The following is an 18,686-nucleotide window of genomic DNA, read 5'->3' on the forward strand; positions in this document are numbered from 1 at the left end:
CAATGTGACTACGTAGTCCTCTTCAGAATAGATTATCATATTGAGGGGAAAAATGAAAGGACTCTGTTTGCTGACAATGAGTGCAATATTGCAAAGCATCATTCGTAATAATGACTACAACGCAAAATTTAATTATAATGTTACAGGTATACTTTGAGGGTTACGGAACACATTTCCAGGATCAACGGTTTTCTTGATGCTCACTAGTCTTGGCCAAGCATCTGCATAGTACGCTGAACTCCAACCTTGCAGAGTTCGATCGATATAGTTTTGGTAGGCTTTCACAGCAGGGTACTCCTTTTTGTATTGTACTAGCATCTCGTTGAAAAAGGATGATAGCCAGTCTAGACATGTACTACAAGTACCCTTATCCCATTCCGAGACAAATTCAATTCCGAATTTTTGAGAACGATGGACGAAGGCATTAGCGCCTATTGATGGCTGGTTTCGGACTGCTCCTCCCCAAAGGTCAATGATAATATAGCCTTTTGAGTATTTTGCTAGCCACTTCTTGATGATAGATATAGATGAATCTGAGAATGTGTCGTTATCATATAAGAGTGACTTTCCCTGGTAGAGATGGAACATGAATTAAAAAATGACGATGAGGTTAACAAAACATAATTCGACATACTTACAGCATAATAACGAGCATCGGCGGGGCCAGGCCCAGTGGTCAGGCTCAAAGACTCGATGTCCGTGGAATCAATGTAAGAAAATTTGAGAATGGCTGAAATCATAGACATAGATTTTACGTCGGAATGGCTGGGTGAAGCAATAGAGAACCATTTGTTCATTAGGGCAGGGATATCTGATTTGGGACCAAGATATATCCCAGTGAGATCAAATCCAGAAGCGGCCCAGTTGAGCTCTATTGTCACTTCGTCAGGAGCGGTACTCGCCCATGCTGATAGACCCTTCATGACATTCTTATAGTTGGATGCGGGAAACGAGTACTCGAAGGTTGTCACTGCATCAGCTATCTCGTACATTTTGAACTTGAATGCAGTTATAACTCCAAAGGATCCCAATCCAGCTCCTCGCAAAGCCCAAAACAGATCAGGATTGTTGTTTGCGTCAACTTGCAGAAGTTCGCCTTTGGCGTTGACAAATCGTAGGGCAACCACATTATCAGCAAGAACAGAATGTTTCCTTCCAAGCAGCCCATATCCACCTCCAAGTGCATTGCCGCTAACACCAACACTAGGACAAGTACCTCCTGGCAGAGTGTAATTTCCCGCTTTCCACAATGACAGATATGCCGGTCCAAGCTTGGATCCAGCACCAATCCAAGTAGTTCCAGACGACTTATCAACGGTGACAGTATTTAGTTTTCCTAAATCGATAACCAAGTATCCATCTGCTCCACCGAGCGAGTAGCCTTCATAGGAGTGACCCCCGCAGCGTGGTGCAATTGGAATGTTAGCAGCTACGGCACATTTAACAGCTCCTTGAACTTGAGCTTCTGTTGAAGGATACTAGTAGATTTATCAATTTTTAACAATCAATCAATAATTTTGTATTTTTCGACTTCCTCACATACCACAACAGCCTCAGGAGTGTAAGTAAATCGGAGATCGAAAGCTTGCTTGGCTGTCGTGAATTTGCTGTCACTGGAAGTGACTACTTCCAGACCAGTCACACTGTTAAGACAGGACCGCAAACTAGGAGCCGTCGCTGCATATACGTTCGTAGCAAGTAGAGAAACAGCGTATAATGCGAATATTGTTGAGTAAGGTAGATTCATATCTCACAGTATGTGGATTTTTGGCGTTTGGTCCGATGTTTAGCCAATGGATGACTTTTTATACCTGGTAACAAAAAAACCAAAAATAGCGCAAGAGGGTCAGCCCCCCTACCGCCCGACCGCCTTACTGCATCTTGCAGCCAAAATTGGCGAAACGCTTGCGGGCTTAGCATGTCTGCATGCTGGCATTTTATAGCGTCTTCTATGCACCTTTTGAAACCAATGCTGGTAAATTTCACAGCATTGCTAAACAAGTTGTCTCAGTCTAATATTAGCTTCATTGCCACAAGTTAGCCATAAATCACATCCATGCTATGGAGAAGAGAACCTCTCCTACACCCCTTGCAGAGCTGAAGTCGACCTCTTTGTTACGTAAGGTGTTCACCGTTAAAAATATCGTTTAGCACATAATTGAGTTGCTTCTTTGGCTTCCATCAGAAACGGGACTAACAATAGACTGTATTTCTATTTTGAAAGTAATCGTCAATACCCCAAAACAAAGGATGGCACAACTTCGACGAGTCATGTGCCAACCATGATCCAACATACTGCCCTATCACTGAGGTTCCTGCTTTGGTGCGCTCATCACTCATTAGGCATGCTACAAGGGCAGGGTGGACGGAAGGAGGAAATGGTCAGCAAAAATGCACCCCTCGATTTCTTTACCTTTCACTGCAGAACTGCTCTCCAATGTGAATAGCACAATAATCGCGCAAATTAAAGGCAGTTAGTCTTAGGATTTGGGATTACAGACTCTCACAAAAGTGTGTTATTTATGTCATTCATTGCTCCCAAAAATATGGCGCAATTGGGAGAATAGCATTATTCACGGTATGACTTTGAACCAAGGTACTTTAGTCAAAAAGCAGCACGTTACCGCAACTCTGAGTTAACGCTTATTTCGTTCCTAGGATTGAAGAACAAACAGTGTTGTTTCACTTCAGATTTATGTGAAGTACAATCTACCTCTTCTCGTCTGTCAAAATAGCATCAATTACTTGATAGCTATGCGATTCGCACATATGTCATGATGCCTATGAGGTGCATAGCGCAGCACGTATTGGTTTGAACGCTTGAATTTTTGCTGTAGACATCATGTTGCAAGAAACTGACTCACAGACAGTAGATACATCACTAGATATTATTACAAGAGTAATTCATGAGTTGTATTGTAAGATGCCAAAGTGCAAGACTTAGTGATATTAACGATGTGCAAATCAATAGACTGTACAGACGGAACATGCAGAAATGATTATGAACATTTCAATTATCAACGGCGGTGACTATATCCCATCATCTTTCCTGGCATCGTATTTTTTTCATTTTCGCATATGTTGACAATACGAAATTTTGGATAGTGTCGTTATATATCATTGCAATTGAACCGGCAAAAAATTGCCAACAATGACGGTCTAGTAAAGTTGAGATTTAATACATGGTCAAAGAAACAGCATATTTCGAGGAGAGCCATACCGGTATATTGTATTTATCGCGCCTGATAGTGAAGGAGAAACAGCAGGACATGACACTTGTATTTTCTGGTTCCGGGTTCTTCAATAAACACGATGTCAAAACAGCTTTTTGCCCAGCATCAAATGCTATATTCCCATATTTCTGAAAACAATTTAATTTCGTGTCAGTGGGTGATCAATTCATAAGTTCATCCAGCATAGAATCTTACCTCCCAATAATTAACAGCAGACTCCTCAGCCATGAGTTCGTATATACACAATCGGCCCTAAAAGTAGATTATCGTATCGTTCGCGCTTTAGCCCGATGACCAAAAAAGGTAATTTGCACGAACTCTTTTGCTTACCTCCCGCAGCATTTGGATTGGTACATTGACAAGCTGTGCAAATTCTTTGTTTCCTCTATAGATTTCTCCCGTACGTCTCCATAAGCAGGCAGGTATGCCCATTGAACTGAAAACTCTATCATAGTCCTGGATAAAGACGATGCTGAGTACAAGCCTATTGCGTAAATACCATGCGACAAGTAGTAACCTACCAGCAACAATCGTTCGAAAGCTTCCTCAACCAAGATTAAATCAATGTCTGTGAGCGACTGAGCTACGTGTCGAAATGCTGGACGAAATGTTCCCATAACATTCAGGATTCTTTGACGACTAGACGGAGACATGCTATTCACATTACAGTTGAAATAAATGTCAGTACACCCTAGAAAAAAACTTTTGATCTATAGAAATGATGATTACTTACTTGCTGTCCATGAACTTCTGAAGTCGTGCATATCCATTAACGTAATTATACGGCCGTAAAAAACCTGCTTCGTATTTGGCATTTATCACCTCTGTCAGTCGATCTTCCAGCCTTCCATCTCTCGGGTCTGCTGCTGTGATATAGTAATTTTCGGCCGGGTTATTGATTGGTGGAGTAGCGCTTTGACTATTGCCACTGTTTTCGTTATTGGAGAATAGTGTTTGAACATCCCCTCCAAGAGAGTCTAAAAATGCGCTAATGACTGAAATTTCGTTACCCATATGCTCGCTAGCAAAGGTTAGAGGACCACCTGCCATTTGGTTTCCAAAAAGTTGCAGTGGCATGCTGCTGCTGGCTTGACCTATAGGTGCTGTTGTTAGCTCTGCTGTCGAAACAGAAATAATCATAAAAAGGACGTGGCGTACCGGAATCACCTTTATACAGAGCTGAAGATCCTGTTGTTTGTTCATTCTTTCCTGCGTTTAACGGTTTGCTTTGCGGCGTTCTATTTGCACTGCTGGAAGGCTTCGGCTCGTCGTGGCACAAATGGCCAATGCTGCGCTTTATACAGCGTTGACAAGGGCGCCCTATAATATGATATTACTGAAACAGTCTATATTGCAGTATTATTCGCGAGATTAGCATACCATCGTCGCAAGTCATGTGTGATCGTCTACAGTATACGCAAGCTGTTGTGGAATGGAGATTTTTCAGTACGACCGATATCATATTTGATCAAGGAACTAAAGCCACATACCATGAGAGACTTTTCTTCTTTTTGGCCCATTTCTTTTCTTCTTTGCGTCCTGAGAGCTGCCAGTCTGTTGCTGATCTGCTTCCTGTTCTTGTTGCTTTTGAGATGGAGGTTTGTCTGAGTCTGGGCTCATTGTTGATTTTAGGAGGAACAAGCCAAAAAACCGAATGAGAGTTGGCCACTCTTTTTCCCACCCAAACTCAGCCAACTACTACTGGGGTGTGCGACGTCAGGCTTTCGCATCATCTTGGTTCAACATACAATTCATTTGCGATGGTATGTGCCCACATAATAATAGGCACGACTGCATCTTCAGCGTTTAACAACAATTTCTACTTCTAGATTCGCTTCATACTTGTGCAAAACCGCCAAGGAAAGACGAGATTAGCCAAGTGGTATGTTCCGTATGAAGATGACGAAAAGGCCAAGCTGAAAGGAGAGGTACACCGCTTGATTGCTCCAAGAGACCAAAAGCATCAGAGTAACTTTGTGGAGGTAAAGCAGCGAATGCTCAATGATGGTTTTCTACGGCCGATAGTATTCTAATACCTTGAACAGTTTCGAAATTATAAGATAGTCTACCGTCGATATGCAGGTCTGTTTTTCTGTGTCTGCGTAGACGCGAACGACAACGAATTAGCGTATCTGGAAGCCATCCATTTCTTTGTGGAAGTTCTCGATGCCTTCTTCGGAAATGTTTGTGAGCTCGACCTCGTATTCAACTTTTATAAGGTGTACTCCATCCTCGACGAAGTTTTCTTAGCCGGTGAGATAGAAGAAACGAGCAAGAACATTGTCTTAACTCGTTTAGACCATCTGGACAAACTGGAATGAATCGATATAGATCGAACAGAACTTATACCTTGCCCAAATTTATTCGAACAAAGATGTTGCGATCATTTGTACATACTACTTTATAAAGAAGGATTTACTTTTCCATTTCATTTCATGTTATCATATTAATCTTGATCCATTGAATCGCGATCTTGATCGTCCCTCCTTCGAGCTTGTTCTTCAATCGCAGCCAAAAATGCCTCTACGCCTTTATGACGTTCGGATCGCACATTTAGTCATTGTAATTTGCTATGTTAAGATAACAAGGAGACTCACCATTTCCTGCAGAAGGATCCAGTCCCAACTGAGTCATTAAAGGCCCAAGTTGTCCGGATTGTAATGCTGCACTTAGTCTGTGTAGGGACTGTCGAAATTGAGGACTGTGAATGATTTCATGTAACTCTTCATTTGTATTATCTGAAGTTTCCGGAAGATGAGGAAATAGGGCGCTTGCAATGTCTTGGTCGCTTAAGATTGATCGGATCGCTTCTGTTGTAAGTACATTGCCGAGTTCTAGAGAATTAGTACGTTCCGTCCCTTGCGGCACACGAATTTCTGACAGTATGTTGCGAAGATCGTGGAGTTGATTGGTAGACAACTGGCTACCTTCATTTTCTCGAACTGCCTCCGTACTTTGCTGTTCTTCCGTGTCCGACTGACCTGATCCACGTCGACTTGATGGTGCAGAGGCTATGACGCTTTGATTAGGTGGGCCGTCCCCGCCGATTGGAGATGTGTTTGGAATGGTACCACTATCCAGAGAAAAACAGATGTATGAATGCGTTTGTATCGTTCAACGAAATAAATTATTCTGTTTTACACACCCTAATCCTCCAGCAGTCTGCAAAAATTGGAGAAATTGCTCTTGATTTATACCAAGATCTACAAAACTGTTGAATAAAAGGTGTCTTTGGAGTATATTGCCTGAGAAATAGTACCAACCTTGTCCGCCGCTCAATAAATTGAGCATGTCCGCAGCTGATTCACTTTCTTCTTCCATGTCGGCTCCTGCATTCCGACGTTGTTCTTCAAGTACACTCTGAGTATCATTGATGAGTTTGTTCAATTTCGCAACACGTTCTTCATCTTTTGAATCGTCTTTGTCTTGCATCCAGAAAAACAATCTTTGGTTGGAGGATTTGAAGTGCAAACGGTACACACGTCCAGTAGTACATTCAGGAACCCTTTTCATCTCTGCTTCTTCAGGAAATATAATCAGGTCTTCTTCTATAGTGTTGCCAACGCGCTCTTTCCAGTAAAAGTGCAATAACTGGTCGTCTCCCTGTGGTCGAGTGGTTAAGTACAACTTCATAGTAAAGGATGAACTGCTCATAGCTTCGAAAAATCATATACCTGATCCATAAATATAACCCTTTTAAATATAAACGTTAGTAATGTGCCAGGCTCTTGACCAGAATTAGAGATTCTACTCTCACCCTTTCCGGAGATCAGGCTTTAGCTGATCACCGTCTCGAATGCATTTGCCAGCGTTGAATTCAACAAGATGCCTCACACGTTGTGAAATAGGAAACAGTGACATGAATGCTTGCTTTTTTTTGAGTTGGTATACACTGGGAAATTCTGATTTCCATGCAATAGCCACAATCTGTAACTGCGATTATACAGGAGTTGCATTGAAAGCAAAAATGTCATAGCACGTGATCATTTCCTCAGTAACCCGTTTGAATTTCCAAAAAATAAGTTACTACTGTTAGTTGGCGGAATGAGGACGAGGATGTGGTGGCCTCCCTCCCAAACAAAAGAAAGATCACAAAAAATTAAGTTAGAAGTTGACCCTCCCAGGCCACAAAGGCGAACATGCCGGCGTGGCATAGAGATCTGGGATACATTAGACAGAAAATTTTTATTATTTATATGACTGAGAATAAAAGCGTGGCTCTAGAGCCTATAACCACATCCTCGTCCTCATTCCGCCAACTAACAGTATAAGAGTTTATAAGGAAATCGTTATTGTGAAGAATAGTATTGTTGTTCTAACCAATATTGTCTATGTCTTCAAGCTCTAAATATGTTACTCTGTATGGTTTCGAAAATTAAACGTATTCTTCAAAATGGTTACAGAAGACAGAGAACTCCCCAATTTTTCATCCTTGATGCATCCGCAGAGCAGCTTTATCTTTAGTCAGTTCAATTCCTTTCTTTACATTATCCATATCAATTACTCAGATTTTACTCTTTACTCACTTCCTACATGATATGTTCGCTACATTCGGACTGAATCGGAAGTAAATCCTTTTATATACCAAAAATGAGAAACAGTCGTCCCCACTATTCAAACAAAATCCCTGCTCCTTGTGGCAAACATTTTACAGATGTAGCAATGTGGATATTCAGCGAGTGTACTTATACCCCGAGTACTGATGGCCATTGTGCTAAGCCCATTTTTAAACAAGCTTTCTACTAAGACTACAACTTGCTGAGGCACTGGTGAGTGTAACCAGGCACGAATTTGTTGTGACAACATTTTTATCATGACACGGATGTTGTAACGAGTTCAGATTAGTCGACATGCATCATACACAAATTTCAGTCAAAAGAATGGAAATATAAAAGCAATGTATAGAATAAATTGTGAGAGATGACTCTTTGAAGACAGTTCAAGTGCTACACATAGATGATTTTTCTCAGCATCAAAGCACTATATCAAAATGTACTTGGTGTTTCTGAATCAATTTGGCCAAGATCGGAAATCAAAAAGGAGGTTAAGGATTACGTACTATGATAGGAGGATCTGCCTCGTTAGCTCACCATGGTCTGCAGAAGCATTTTTTTCATTTTTCATTTTTATAAAGTATTTTCTGTAGGCGATGCGAAAAATGCCCAACTCTTAGTGAGTTTTACTCATGATAGAATTGGTTTAAAATTAAGACAATGTTATAACCAAACTTGAAAGCCATTCAATATTTGGATGGCCTTGTTGTAAGTATATCTTATGTAATATTGATCCATTTCTTCTGTTAAGTATAATTGTAATGCTGCCACCTTTATACACCCGAAGCAGCCCAAAAAAAATAAAATCACTGGTCATTTTGATAGCTTGGCTGTCCCTATCCATGATTCCTACCTCTTTTTTGGGCTTGCTTACTTCTCTGAAATAAACATTGGCTCCACTGAAAGAAAAGAAAAAGGAAGTGGCAAAGCGGCCAGGTAGATGCTGACATATGCAAGTCATATAACAGCTTAAAAAAACCATTGAGCACGTTACTGTACAGTGCCCAAATTAATGGAAAGTTAGTACAAAAGTTTACAACAACTCTGAAAATAGACTCGAGCTTACATCTGCGGAATCTATATGGCGTAGCTTCTCATTGCAAGATATAGACCAAACACAAGGACTGCGAGAGTAAATTAGAATCATACGCAGGCATCTGCAGAAACCATTGGAATTGCACCTACAAGATACACGTTGGGACCATACCACAGCTTTAAACTGTATATGATTGGATTGTGACTAACGAACGCCGAGATATTCTGCTATAAGCTCAATACCGTATCAATTAAAGTTAAAAAAAAATCCACCATGGTCAATTGGGCCCAGTTTTGGCCTGTTTATCACGAGATGGAGCCTGGTCAGCGTTTTGGAAATTGGCATACCACATCAAGTGAGAACTGCTTGGTGGCGCCTCTTGCATGATAAAAAACCTCACAGAACTCGGCTACACCGTCGACAGTCTGACATACATAAGTCTACAAAATGCTACAAAATGCTTATGCATAAGCTTGAAGAGGAAGAAAGTCTATCATGTATTAGTGAATTGCCGACAAAAACGGGCAGTATGGAGTCAAGCCCTTCAAGAGCCATTGCCCATAGAGAAAACTAACTCGCCGACAAAGCTGTGGCAACTACTCCTGTTGTCCGGCTGAAAGAGCATCTGTATGGCCTCAGGTAAGCAAATCCTATCCGTAATAGGTCTCATATGATGTCAATATAACAATTTCACTGGAAATGCAGTATTGAAGAAAAGAGATGGATTCCTGACGCATGCCTCTGAGCTATAAGGCGCATCAGAGTTTCGATCAAAGAAAAAGCGATAGTCGCCAACTCACTTTCGTCATCTAAATTATGGGACTTGCCGCGAGTCATAATTCACCACAGGACCGGATAGATAGATGTAGGAGGTTAGTATGCAATTACATCATGCCATTCTTTCTTTGACCACCATGGACATTACTGTGTAATACACCAAGCCAATGGGGTATAGTCTTATCAGACAAGCACTTCTGGGTAGAATGTGAACGAAAATGGAAATTCTGGATGCCTATGATGCTTTCAAGAAAATTTCGCCAGAGATACGGTCGAAAGACAAAGTATGGAGCATAATATTTTTCAGCAGACCAGGCCTCAAGATGGGCATATTATCATTTGAAATTGGACGAGCCATGCCCGCCATTTGGACAACTCACTGGAATTGTATCAAACAACAGAGAGAACGGTGGGACCAAAGCTGCATTCAACATGTACGAGTTGATCGCCTTAGTCTACTGATGACCGATTCTAATGAATGGATAACAATAGTAGAAACCGGAACATCTCAAAGCATAGTCAAGGCTTCTGTTTGGAAAATGTGTAAATGTTACTAGTGTGAAACAAAGAAGGGTTCCCAGGCGGACGTCCGATCACTGACTTCCATTTGGTTCTCCTTACTAGACCAAAACTGACGCAAAAGAAGACATTCATTGGCTATTAGCTCCATGGCATGACTTAAATGTCAAAAAGGTCAGAAATCAACCGCAGGATGTTTCAAGTCTATAAAGAATATATATATATATATATATGAAACTTTCGTACAATATAGTAATCAGTACGGTGGATAAAGCGAGAGCAATATCCAACATCTGCCCTCTGTCACCAATTAGATCCGGTATTAGAACGTAACAATAGCACGTACCTCATCTAGAAGGATTGTTCCCGGCCCTTGATGATTGAGTTACAAAGCAGGCGAGTCACCTCCTCGACAAAATCTTTCACTGGACTCCAAGCATCCTAGGCTATACTGGACCACGTCGACCGAATCGGAAAGGGTTCATACCCCTCTCAGGATAGGACCACCTTTTGCAAAGCTCTTGCCAAAGGCTGCATGGCGCTCTTTCTGGAAAGCGAACATCTCCCACGGCTCTCGTTCTATATGGTGGAGATAGATACGCGACTTGGCAGTTTCTACTATTGTCAGAAACAACTCTTAAGACGAAGATAATTTCAGTCCCTGTCAATTCCCATCGATCTCATCCTAACCGCTACTTGGCGTCACCACCGTGAGTGCGTAATAGTTGGCGATAGATGGTCTATGAAAACGTGCCTGTCAACCCTAATACACAATATTTTGCTCTGGATATGAACTTACAAGATTTTTTTTGATTTTTTTTTTGTAATCAAGGAATTTATTGGTACTGAGGGAACAAAATATACTGTCGAGACGTTATGAGAGTCTTTCAGTATGTTTTTGACCAAAAATCTTTGGATCTAATGGTTTGTAAGCACATCTGCAAAGATCATGATTGTTGCTCCATTATGCAAAACCAATGGGTTTTCCATATGGCTGCCCATACAGAGCTCATGCTAACTAACGGGTGACGCTTCCCTGTGCTAACTGTTGTACTACTCTGAAGTAATAATGTTTGCCAGACGTCCAGTGGCTTCATGTTCGATGAGGGGTACTGGACTAAGTCCAACCCATTTTGCCATGCTTCCCATTTTACTTGGCAACCGACGACAAAGTGGTATTCATCTTCATCTTCCTTCTTGCAAAACAAGCATGTTGGTGAAGGATATTTCATGGGATCCATTGTATATAACCTTTTTCGATGTAACAATTTGTCATGGAGTGACCTCCACCAAGGTGATCTTGCTTCGTGTAGTATAGGCAGCTTCCATCACATGGTCCATCTAGACTTTGGAATCATTTCGTACCTCCTACTTGACAAGCGCAAAGGGGGCATTAGTAGTGGTTTGGAATTCTGATCTCTCCAGTAGTTCCGAATGTTACTTGTTGTCCAGGCAGACATTTTGATGGACTGGTACGCTTTGTTCTGCATCAGCCAGTGGTCGAGCTTCGGGATGTCATCAACGGTGTGACATTCGAATGGGCGTTGTATACATTGACGGTTCCATATGTATCTCTGTTGAGCAGCTGGTATGATCTGTAACCTGTTGTTTTCCAGCTCATTTAGTACCCAGTTTGTCCTTCTATCCCAAGCGGGGCTCCTGCTTCTTCTCCTAATGGTATCCTGTGACCAGACGAAAAAGTCATCGGTCGTATTACTAAGACTTATGTCCACTTCAGGTTGCATTGACAAAGGGCGGTATATCACAAGAGTTGCTGGAAACTGCATCAGAAAATGGCTAGGCCATCCATCATCAATTTTCAGCTGCGGTAGTTTGGACAGTAATTTGCATATGTGTGCCATTTGAGGCATTTTGCTAAGTGCTCTCATGAGCCTATCTGGAAGGAGAGGTAACACTATCAAATTGACTTGCTCCGTGTAAGCGCGAAATATCGATCTCAATAGGATAGATGCAAAGTTGGCCTTCTTTGATGCAAGTGCATTCACCATAAACAACCCAATGTAGGGTTAGGTATTGAGCTTGTATATTGACCAACTTACAAGATTTTGACAGCTTCAGTTTGGCGGAACCTTGCTAGCTACTGCTTCTGGTTACTTGGTCCGACTACCTCTCTATCTCCACCTCTCCTACAACCTTACTCTCAGCCTTTTCTATTCAATTTCTGTAACCGTTCTCTGTTATATCTCTGTTTAATTCATTCCTGTTTTCTTCTGATCGGCTAATATCAACCACCTATCCACCTTACCAGTTAGTCTGCTCCTTATCACGGTGACAAATCTCCAATGGCAGCGCCACGCTTTGTCATTTCTATAAGGGGTTTGCCTGAAAACTTTGCTGAGTTTTTTTTTTGTTGAAGACGATGAGTTTTAATTCAATTTGTATAATAAAATAGAAATATTTTTGTTATATATTATTATGTTTAACTAATATTACGTATTATTTACAAATATAAAATAAGTTTAAATAATGATTGACCCAATGCAAAATACAAAAACAAATAATTTATTTATTATTATAAAATAGTTATTAGCAATTATGTATAATTAATAAAAAAATAATAAATAGTACATTAAATTATTTATAGATATTGATTTAAAAATTTAGAACAGTAGCCGTCGGTGAAGAGCTTTCAGCTGTCGATCATCTTCAGACGATTTCCAAGGCATATTTGCAGAAAGAAGAGAGGTGCCTTTCCTTGAATATCTGTCAGTTAACTGGATAATCGGTGGGAGCTGGATTTTGTAGTCAGAAGTAACGTCCTCGGAATCGCTCTTTAATCCCGATTTGATAGTTTGACAACTCGCAAGTATTACTGGCAAGTCGTGAGGCTCTTCTATTGAAGTTGTTGATACTGAGTTGCAATCAGGACTATGTGTTAATGAAGGTGAAGTCAGTATACTCGTATTGCAGCTGAAATTATCGTCTTCGTCGCTATATGACAAGATTTTAGTAGGTACGGGTGACTGCCATTGTTGAGGAGTCCGAAGTGGAGCTGGCAGTCCGGGATGACTATGCTGATTCTTATGAGATTCGTTTTGATATTGGCCATAGCTAGCAGATTTGACAGCTTGTAACAATCTAGGGTCTTCGGTGGGGCAGGGCAATTTCTGGTCGCCCAAGTCCATCTCTGAATAATATGAAATCATATGTATCTTTTCGGAAGGTTGTGTCGTAATGCTAAAGCTTTGTTTGATTAATCCTTTCTCTTTGAATGAGACATGAGGTGGTTGGAGAAATCGCTTCTTTTGCTTGCAGCTCAATTCTTTGTATGTCAAAAAACTTCCTGCTACTCTTGATGGAGACCAGCTTCTTCCATCTGTCCAACGTCGCATACCAGCTTCTCTTTCATACCATACGAATACGGAACCTGAGCGTATGTTAGATCTTTCGCGGTCGGACAATCTCCTCCTTATTCTGGGCAAAATGCCAAGCTGACAAGCTTTGAATAATACCAAAGCGTCTTGCGTACATTTAATGTATCCGAAATATGTCTCCATGCTGATAGACGGTGAGTCTTCGGTAAAGCTATTCGACATCTTGTTCAAATACTTTCGAAGATGATAGATTCTTTACTGAAAGTGTGAATGCGTGTAAATACTATCAGCATTTGGCGCAATCTTTATTTTGAGTTTTTCAAGGATTGCTCTTTCATTTATTGTGCTAAATTAAGCATGTTCAAAAACTGACTAGGCAAACCAATATCAATCACTGAATACCCCAAAAAAAGCCAATATCAATTTGCCGGAGGTTACACCTCGTCATGTCTACTTCACACTATTATGAGCTTTATCGGCGTAGCAGCACTGGAATGGCATTGACCGATTCCTTGGACGAGCTCATTCAAAGCGGTCACATCAACCCTCAACTAGCAATGAAGGTGTTGGTTACATTTGACAAGAGTATAACAGAAGCGCTTACCAGTAAGGTCAAAAGCAAAGCTGTTTTCAAGGGTCACTTGGACACATACCGATTTTGCGACGATGTATGGACATTTGTTGTGGACTCCGTGAATGCCAAATTAGAAACAGAAACTATTACAACGGAAAGAGTAAAGATTGTGGCATGTAACGCTAAGAAGCCTGGAGAACAGTGATTTGATCACCCTACTCAACAACATCCCTTCCTACATCGTTACCAATATCGTTTTTCCCTCACCTTTTGAAAATAAATTCGTTTGCTTTACTTGTTACAAAAAAAATAATAATATCAATTTGCCGGACTGTTCAGATAGAAAAGGGCAAGCACGCTGTAGCTTGTAACCACTGGTTATGTGTACTAGGGCTAGCAGAAGATTTTCTAATGATTGCTCTCCCAATGACTCAACGTGAATAGGTAGAGTTTCAAAAGTATAAATCTGTTACCACTTTAGAGCAGTGTTGCGAATCAAGTTGATATATCAAATTATGGAGTAAACAAATACTCGTTTATAAGTAGATTCTCTCATTTATTTCTTTTTGTAAGAGCGCAACAACCCAGAAGACATATTATCAGAATGCATCTTAGGCGGGCTGTTTCAAGTGTGGTGCGAACCCTCCAAGTGATATTGTGACTGCTCAAAATTTTCTTTGAAAGGAAGTGAAAAAAATTGAGTGGTTGAAAAGAAGCTCGATCGCATTCTATAATTTAACATGCCAAGAGCAAACAAGCCAACCGGATCTCTGGGCAGAGCCGTGATTCGTTCCAGATTTAAAGGACAAAAAGCAATAGCAGTTGATGAAGGAAAACTGGTAAGATTTAACACTGATTTCTTCATAGACATTGGTGACTAATCATTGCCCTTGGTATAGCATACTACAGAGACCAACGAAGGCCCTGGCTGGGTGAAGCTCCAAAGTGTTACTCAAGAAGGAGATTTAGATGCTTTTCTGCACACTGCAGAGCTTGCCGGAACCGAATTTACGGCTGGTATGTGAAACGTATTTGTTTAAAGTATTCTGGCTTTGCAAATTTTATTTATTATTCATCCTGATCTTAGAACGACTTAACATCAAGGTGGTGCAAGACTCCTATCAAAATCCATACCTGTTATCTGAAAAGGAAGAAGAAGAAACGCTTAAAAAGCATGCCGAAAACAAGAACCGTTTGACAGTTCCACGACGACCAGCTTGGGATAGCGCCACCACTCCAGAGCAGTTGAAGAGAAGGGAACAGGAGAGTTTTTTGAGCTGGAGAAGAGGCTTAGCAGTGTAAGATTTGATACAGGATTTTGAGCGCAACGGTGAATCAGTACTAATCTACTATTTTGCTAAAGATTGCAAGAAGAAGAAGGCTTGTTATTAACACCGTTTGAGCGAAACTTGGAAGTTTGGAGACAATTGTGGCGAGTGATCGAGCGCTCACAGTTAATCGTACAAATTGTGGATGCTCGAAATCCGCTTTTGTTTCGATCCGAAGATTTAGATACATATGTCAAGGAAGTCGACCCAAAGAAACGAAATCTATTGTTGATCAACAAGGCAGATTTTCTGACAAAAAGCCAGAGACGACAGTGGGCAGATTATTTCGATAAACACAATATCCGCTATACCTTTTTTTCTGCTGCTCTGGCTGCCAAGCAACAAGAAGAAGAGAGACTCAGATTAGAGAAAGAAGAAGCTCGTCAGTTGGAGCAAAATGCAACCACGAACAGCGACGACGAGGATGAGGATAGCGAGGAAGATGAGGAAAAGCCTAATGAAACCTCATCTCTCGCAAATGAGGTTGAAGCCATTAATTTAGAAGATGAAGTGGCAGCTGATGATAAGGATATTACATCAGATGGACAAACAGATGATCATCACAGCATTGACGCCGAGGAAGTTGACAACGATGAGGATGATCGTACGAGAATCAGAACTACGACCAATCTTTTGGATTTGTTAATCGAAGAAGCACCGTCCTTCGAAGGTATGTGGCTGAGATTGTGTGTAAATACTTGTATCATTAAAAAAACCAACCAACTTTGCTTATCATGCGTAGATGAAGATCCAAGTACCAATCCAAACGCTGGCAAGCTGATGATTGGTCTCGTTGGATATCCTAATGTTGGTAAATCTAGTACCATCAATGCACTGATTGGGGAGAAGCGAGTTTCTGTCTCTTCAACGCCTGGAAAAACCAAGCATTTCCAAACCATACACTTGACGCCTTCAATTGTTTTGTGCGATTGTCCTGGTCTAGTATTCCCAACCTTTTCTACCACCAAGGCCGACCAAGTTTGCAATGGTGTCCTTCCCATCGATCAATTGCGTGAATTTACCGCTCCTTCTGAACTTGTCACCAAACGCGTTCCGAAAGAAGTCATTGAAGCAATCTATGGTATCCGTATTCGCATGCGCAGCGAGGATGAAGGAGGTTCTGGTGTTCCAACTGGCGAAGAGTTGCTGAGAGCCTATGCTAGTATGTATTATCCATCCTATCCATTTTTGGTGACAAATCACTCATCTTATTTCTTTTAGTTGCAAGAGGCTTTACCAAGTCTAGCCAGGGAAATCCTGATGAATCCAGGGCAGCAAGATACATTCTGAAAGATTATGTCAATGTGAGCATCCTCTATACTGTACCGTATTTGTATGGAACTATAAGCTAAAATATTTTGATCAAACAGGGAAAATTATTGTACTGTCATCCTCCTCCAAGCACAGATGAAAAAGAATTTAACAAGGAGACACATGAACTACAAAAGTATCTTGACCTGCAGAAAAAACTAGCTCCAACCACTCGAGTACCATCGAATGCACTCAACTATATTCCACCTGCCGAGACGTCCAATGTTGCTCGAGGACCAAAGACCCAAGCAATCGATTCCTCATTTTTCCAAGCACAAACTTTAAAAGCAAATGTTTCAGGGAGACAGCAAGGAGACTTCACCCGAGTTCAACTCTTCCCTCACCAAAACAGGTTGGCAGACGATGGTTCACAGTTGGCTCCTGGTGGTCGTAGACAAAGGTTAGCTATGGTGAATGGCCTCAATGGTGGTGATCCTGAAGTAACGGGAAAGAAACATAAGAAGGGAAAGAAGCATGTCAAAATTAGAAGCGGTGCTGGATACGATCATATGTAATTTGCATTCGCATGCTGTAAATCTCCATTCCACCAAATGCCCTGTATTATACATTGCTGTTGTTTTTCACTTTGACTACGAAATACAAATTTTTTGTGGAGGTTACACTCCTTTGACATAAGGCTTTATCAAAGTTGTTTCCTATTTTTATTAAAGCGATTACAGATTCCGTTTGTAGCCCTGAAACTTTAAAAGTCACATTAAAAATTTCATCCAACGGGGTAGCAAGTACGTAAATAGAATGGTGGGTATCTAAATATTGCTCAATGTATGGATATCAAGGCATGGTTTAAGCATTGCTTATGTCTATCATTCCGCGACAAAGCCCCAAGTAGGCAGAGTATCGCAGTGATTAACTCGTTGTCTAACATCTTTCAGGATCTGGAGATGTGCTTTGATAAGTTCAAGCCATTTTTTATCGCCTTTTGCCGCGTCCATAAGCTCTTGATCCTTAATACGTAAAAGATCAGATACCTCCCAACCCGCATCCTGTAGCTCTGGAGTCTCCACTTGAAATTCGCGCTTAATTTTCCAACCCGCATTTTCACAGGCTGTACGGATCATGTCAGGTGTAAACAAGGTGCGAATATTGGCCCTTTGACTACCTACCCGTGCTTGGATCTGAGCGTGAATACTGAGTGCTAAGAAGTGTGGTAATTGGTCCTTGCTTTCAGGAACATACGCAAGATGTTCAGCAAAACAAAGTGTTTTTGCTTTCTTCCGCAGATTCGCAAAAATGTTAACAAGGTCTTCTGGATAGTTGAAGTAGAAAGAACAATGGGAAAGGATGGCTACATCATAGCCTGAGTATACATCTGCTTCAGGCTTGGTGATATCAGTGTTGAAGTGATAGTCAATTCTATCACCAATGTCGCCATTTTTCAGGTGTTGCATGGATTGTCCAACTGTTAAGGGCGAACCATAGTCTTCTTCAGCAATGTCAATCCCGGTGATTTTTCCTTTAGAGCCAACGGCATCTGCCAGTACTACAGTGGTATCGCCTTGGCCACATCCAATTTCCAACACGGACGAAGCATCAGCGATTGCCCACTCCTTGACCAGTTTGATACGGTGTCTTGTTTGTGTTTCAGTAATCTTGCGATGGGTCTCTTTGTCAGTGTTTGGCATCAAGGCTACCAGGCGATTTACCGCTGCGTCATTATCAGTCATCTTGTGTAGTATTTTGTGTGCTGGTTCATTCAATTTTGTAGCCTTTTATATTTTAAAATTGCGGAGTTCAAGGCTTCACTTCGATTGAGCGACTGCGGCAATCGGCATACAATGCCATCCCACATTTATATTCAAGCCGCTCAACTCTGCCTCAATAAATCTAAAAGACCATCGTCATTTGCTTTATATTGAATGACTTCTAAATTTCTGAATGATATCACCTACTCTTTCCCTATTGAACCCACATCAATCTCTCAACTATCTCGACATTATTCACCAACAGTTTGTCTCCCAGATGGCAACAATTCGTAGTTTCGTAGCTTCAAAAGCTTCCA

General features: G+C 41.1%; 10 protein-coding genes across 10 annotated transcripts; 3 read left to right on the forward strand and 7 right to left on the reverse strand.

Moving 5' to 3' along the window:
• Positions 1-15: 15 nt before the first annotated feature.
• K450DRAFT_220462 (uncharacterized protein) lies at positions 16-1,896 on the reverse strand. The gene is made up of 3 exons (XM_051585556.1): positions 1,544-1,896; positions 639-1,478; positions 16-570 (listed from the first exon to the last, which is right to left on the reverse strand). The coding sequence occupies exons 1-3, from the start codon at positions 1,745-1,747 to the stop codon at positions 133-135; spliced, it is 1,482 nt and encodes a 493-aa protein (XP_051448895.1). The 5' UTR covers positions 1,748-1,896; the 3' UTR covers positions 16-132.
• A 923-nt stretch (positions 1,897-2,819) lies between these two features.
• K450DRAFT_220470 (uncharacterized protein) lies at positions 2,820-4,980 on the reverse strand. The gene is made up of 9 exons (XM_051585557.1): positions 4,724-4,980; positions 4,614-4,655; positions 4,392-4,553; positions 3,967-4,327; positions 3,755-3,887; positions 3,564-3,689; positions 3,429-3,485; positions 3,221-3,361; positions 2,820-3,159 (listed from the first exon to the last, which is right to left on the reverse strand). The coding sequence occupies exons 1-9, from the start codon at positions 4,851-4,853 to the stop codon at positions 3,118-3,120; spliced, it is 1,194 nt and encodes a 397-aa protein (XP_051448896.1). The 5' UTR covers positions 4,854-4,980; the 3' UTR covers positions 2,820-3,117.
• On the forward strand, positions 4,899-5,779 carry K450DRAFT_220475 (uncharacterized protein). The gene is made up of 3 exons (XM_051585558.1): positions 4,899-4,996; positions 5,063-5,215; positions 5,279-5,779. The coding sequence occupies exons 1-3, from the start codon at positions 4,994-4,996 to the stop codon at positions 5,552-5,554; spliced, it is 432 nt and encodes a 143-aa protein (XP_051448897.1). The 5' UTR covers positions 4,899-4,993; the 3' UTR covers positions 5,555-5,779.
• Positions 5,255-7,161, reverse strand: K450DRAFT_220477 (uncharacterized protein). The gene is made up of 6 exons (XM_051585559.1): positions 6,991-7,161; positions 6,908-6,926; positions 6,497-6,836; positions 6,379-6,436; positions 5,831-6,306; positions 5,255-5,762 (listed from the first exon to the last, which is right to left on the reverse strand). The coding sequence occupies exons 1-6, from the start codon at positions 7,092-7,094 to the stop codon at positions 5,680-5,682; spliced, it is 1,080 nt and encodes a 359-aa protein (XP_051448898.1). The 5' UTR covers positions 7,095-7,161; the 3' UTR covers positions 5,255-5,679.
• Positions 7,162-10,923: 3,762 nt separating this feature from the next.
• K450DRAFT_220485 (uncharacterized protein) lies at positions 10,924-11,511 on the reverse strand. Its single transcript, XM_051585560.1, has one exon. It carries the CDS (start codon positions 11,357-11,359, stop codon positions 11,066-11,068), a length of 294 nt encoding a protein of 97 aa, XP_051448899.1. The 5' UTR covers positions 11,360-11,511; the 3' UTR covers positions 10,924-11,065.
• K450DRAFT_220488 (uncharacterized protein) lies at positions 11,442-11,961 on the reverse strand. The gene has a single exon (XM_051585561.1). The coding sequence runs from the start codon at positions 11,903-11,905 to the stop codon at positions 11,447-11,449; it is 459 nt and encodes a 152-aa protein (XP_051448900.1). The 5' UTR covers positions 11,906-11,961; the 3' UTR covers positions 11,442-11,446.
• Positions 11,962-12,739: 778 nt separating this feature from the next.
• On the reverse strand, positions 12,740-13,675 carry K450DRAFT_195618 (uncharacterized protein; the record flags this gene model as incomplete). Its single annotated transcript, XM_051584503.1, has 1 exon — positions 12,740-13,675. One exon carries the CDS (start codon positions 13,673-13,675, stop codon positions 12,740-12,742), a length of 936 nt encoding a protein of 311 aa, XP_051448901.1.
• Positions 13,676-13,884: 209 nt separating this feature from the next.
• Positions 13,885-14,329, forward strand: K450DRAFT_220489 (uncharacterized protein). The gene has a single exon (XM_051585562.1). The coding sequence runs from the start codon at positions 13,900-13,902 to the stop codon at positions 14,230-14,232; it is 333 nt and encodes a 110-aa protein (XP_051448902.1). The 5' UTR covers positions 13,885-13,899; the 3' UTR covers positions 14,233-14,329.
• Positions 14,330-14,767: 438 nt separating this feature from the next.
• On the forward strand, positions 14,768-17,181 carry K450DRAFT_195620 (uncharacterized protein; the record flags this gene model as incomplete). The annotated part of the gene is made up of 7 exons (XM_051584504.1): positions 14,768-14,866; positions 14,927-15,044; positions 15,115-15,325; positions 15,391-16,025; positions 16,098-16,517; positions 16,577-16,659; positions 16,726-17,181. 7 exons carry the CDS (start codon positions 14,768-14,770, stop codon positions 17,179-17,181), a joined length of 2,022 nt encoding a protein of 673 aa, XP_051448903.1.
• A 155-nt stretch (positions 17,182-17,336) lies between these two features.
• Positions 17,337-18,407, reverse strand: K450DRAFT_220500 (uncharacterized protein). The gene has a single exon (XM_051585563.1). It carries the CDS (start codon positions 18,349-18,351, stop codon positions 17,491-17,493), a length of 861 nt encoding a protein of 286 aa, XP_051448904.1. The 5' UTR covers positions 18,352-18,407; the 3' UTR covers positions 17,337-17,490.
• Between the last annotated feature and the right edge of the window lie 279 nt (positions 18,408-18,686).

This window comes from Umbelopsis ramanniana (genome assembly GCF_025399195.1).
Source record: "Umbelopsis ramanniana AG unplaced genomic scaffold K450scaffold_3, whole genome shotgun sequence".
Taxonomy (NCBI): domain Eukaryota; kingdom Fungi; phylum Mucoromycota; class Umbelopsidomycetes; order Umbelopsidales; family Umbelopsidaceae; genus Umbelopsis; species Umbelopsis ramanniana.

Excerpts from the sequence above, each read along its gene's own strand:
- K450DRAFT_220485 (XM_051585560.1), bottom strand. The coding sequence starts at position 11,359 with ATGGATCCCATGAAATATCCTTCACCAACATGCTTGTTTTGCAAGAAG.
- K450DRAFT_220500 (XM_051585563.1), bottom strand. The coding sequence starts at position 18,351 with ATGACTGATAATGACGCAGCGGTAAATCGCCTGGTAGCCTTGATGCCA.
- K450DRAFT_220489 (XM_051585562.1), top strand. The coding sequence starts at position 13,900 with ATGTCTACTTCACACTATTATGAGCTTTATCGGCGTAGCAGCACTGGA.
- K450DRAFT_220470 (XM_051585557.1), bottom strand. The coding sequence starts at position 4,853 with ATGAGCCCAGACTCAGACAAACCTCCATCTCAAAAGCAACAAGAACAG. Across the intron at positions 4,554-4,613 it reads ACACATGACTTGCGACGATG|GGCGCCCTTGTCAACGCTGT; the intron begins GTATGCTAATCT and ends ATCATATTATAG. Across the intron at positions 3,690-3,754 it reads CTTTCGAACGATTGTTGCTG|GACTATGATAGAGTTTTCAG; the intron begins GTAGGTTACTAC and ends GTCTTTATCCAG.
- K450DRAFT_220475 (XM_051585558.1), top strand. Across the intron at positions 5,216-5,278 it reads ATCAGAGTAACTTTGTGGAG|TTTCGAAATTATAAGATAGT; the intron begins GTAAAGCAGCGA and ends TACCTTGAACAG.
- K450DRAFT_220477 (XM_051585559.1), bottom strand. The coding sequence starts at position 7,094 with ATGTCACTGTTTCCTATTTCACAACGTGTGAGGCATCTTGTTGAATTC. Across the intron at positions 6,437-6,496 it reads TTTATTGAGCGGCGGACAAG|ATCTTGGTATAAATCAAGAG; the intron begins GTTGGTACTATT and ends ACAGTTTTGTAG. Across the intron at positions 6,307-6,378 it reads CAGACTGCTGGAGGATTAGG|TGGTACCATTCCAAACACAT; the intron begins GTGTGTAAAACA and ends TTCTCTGGATAG.
- K450DRAFT_220462 (XM_051585556.1), bottom strand. The coding sequence starts at position 1,747 with ATGAATCTACCTTACTCAACAATATTCGCATTATACGCTGTTTCTCTA. Across the intron at positions 1,479-1,543 it reads ACACTCCTGAGGCTGTTGTG|TATCCTTCAACAGAAGCTCA; the intron begins GTATGTGAGGAA and ends TAAATCTACTAG. Across the intron at positions 571-638 it reads CCGATGCTCGTTATTATGCT|GGAAAGTCACTCTTATATGA; the intron begins GTAAGTATGTCG and ends CATCTCTACCAG.
- K450DRAFT_220488 (XM_051585561.1), bottom strand. The coding sequence starts at position 11,905 with ATGCAGTTTCCAGCAACTCTTGTGATATACCGCCCTTTGTCAATGCAA.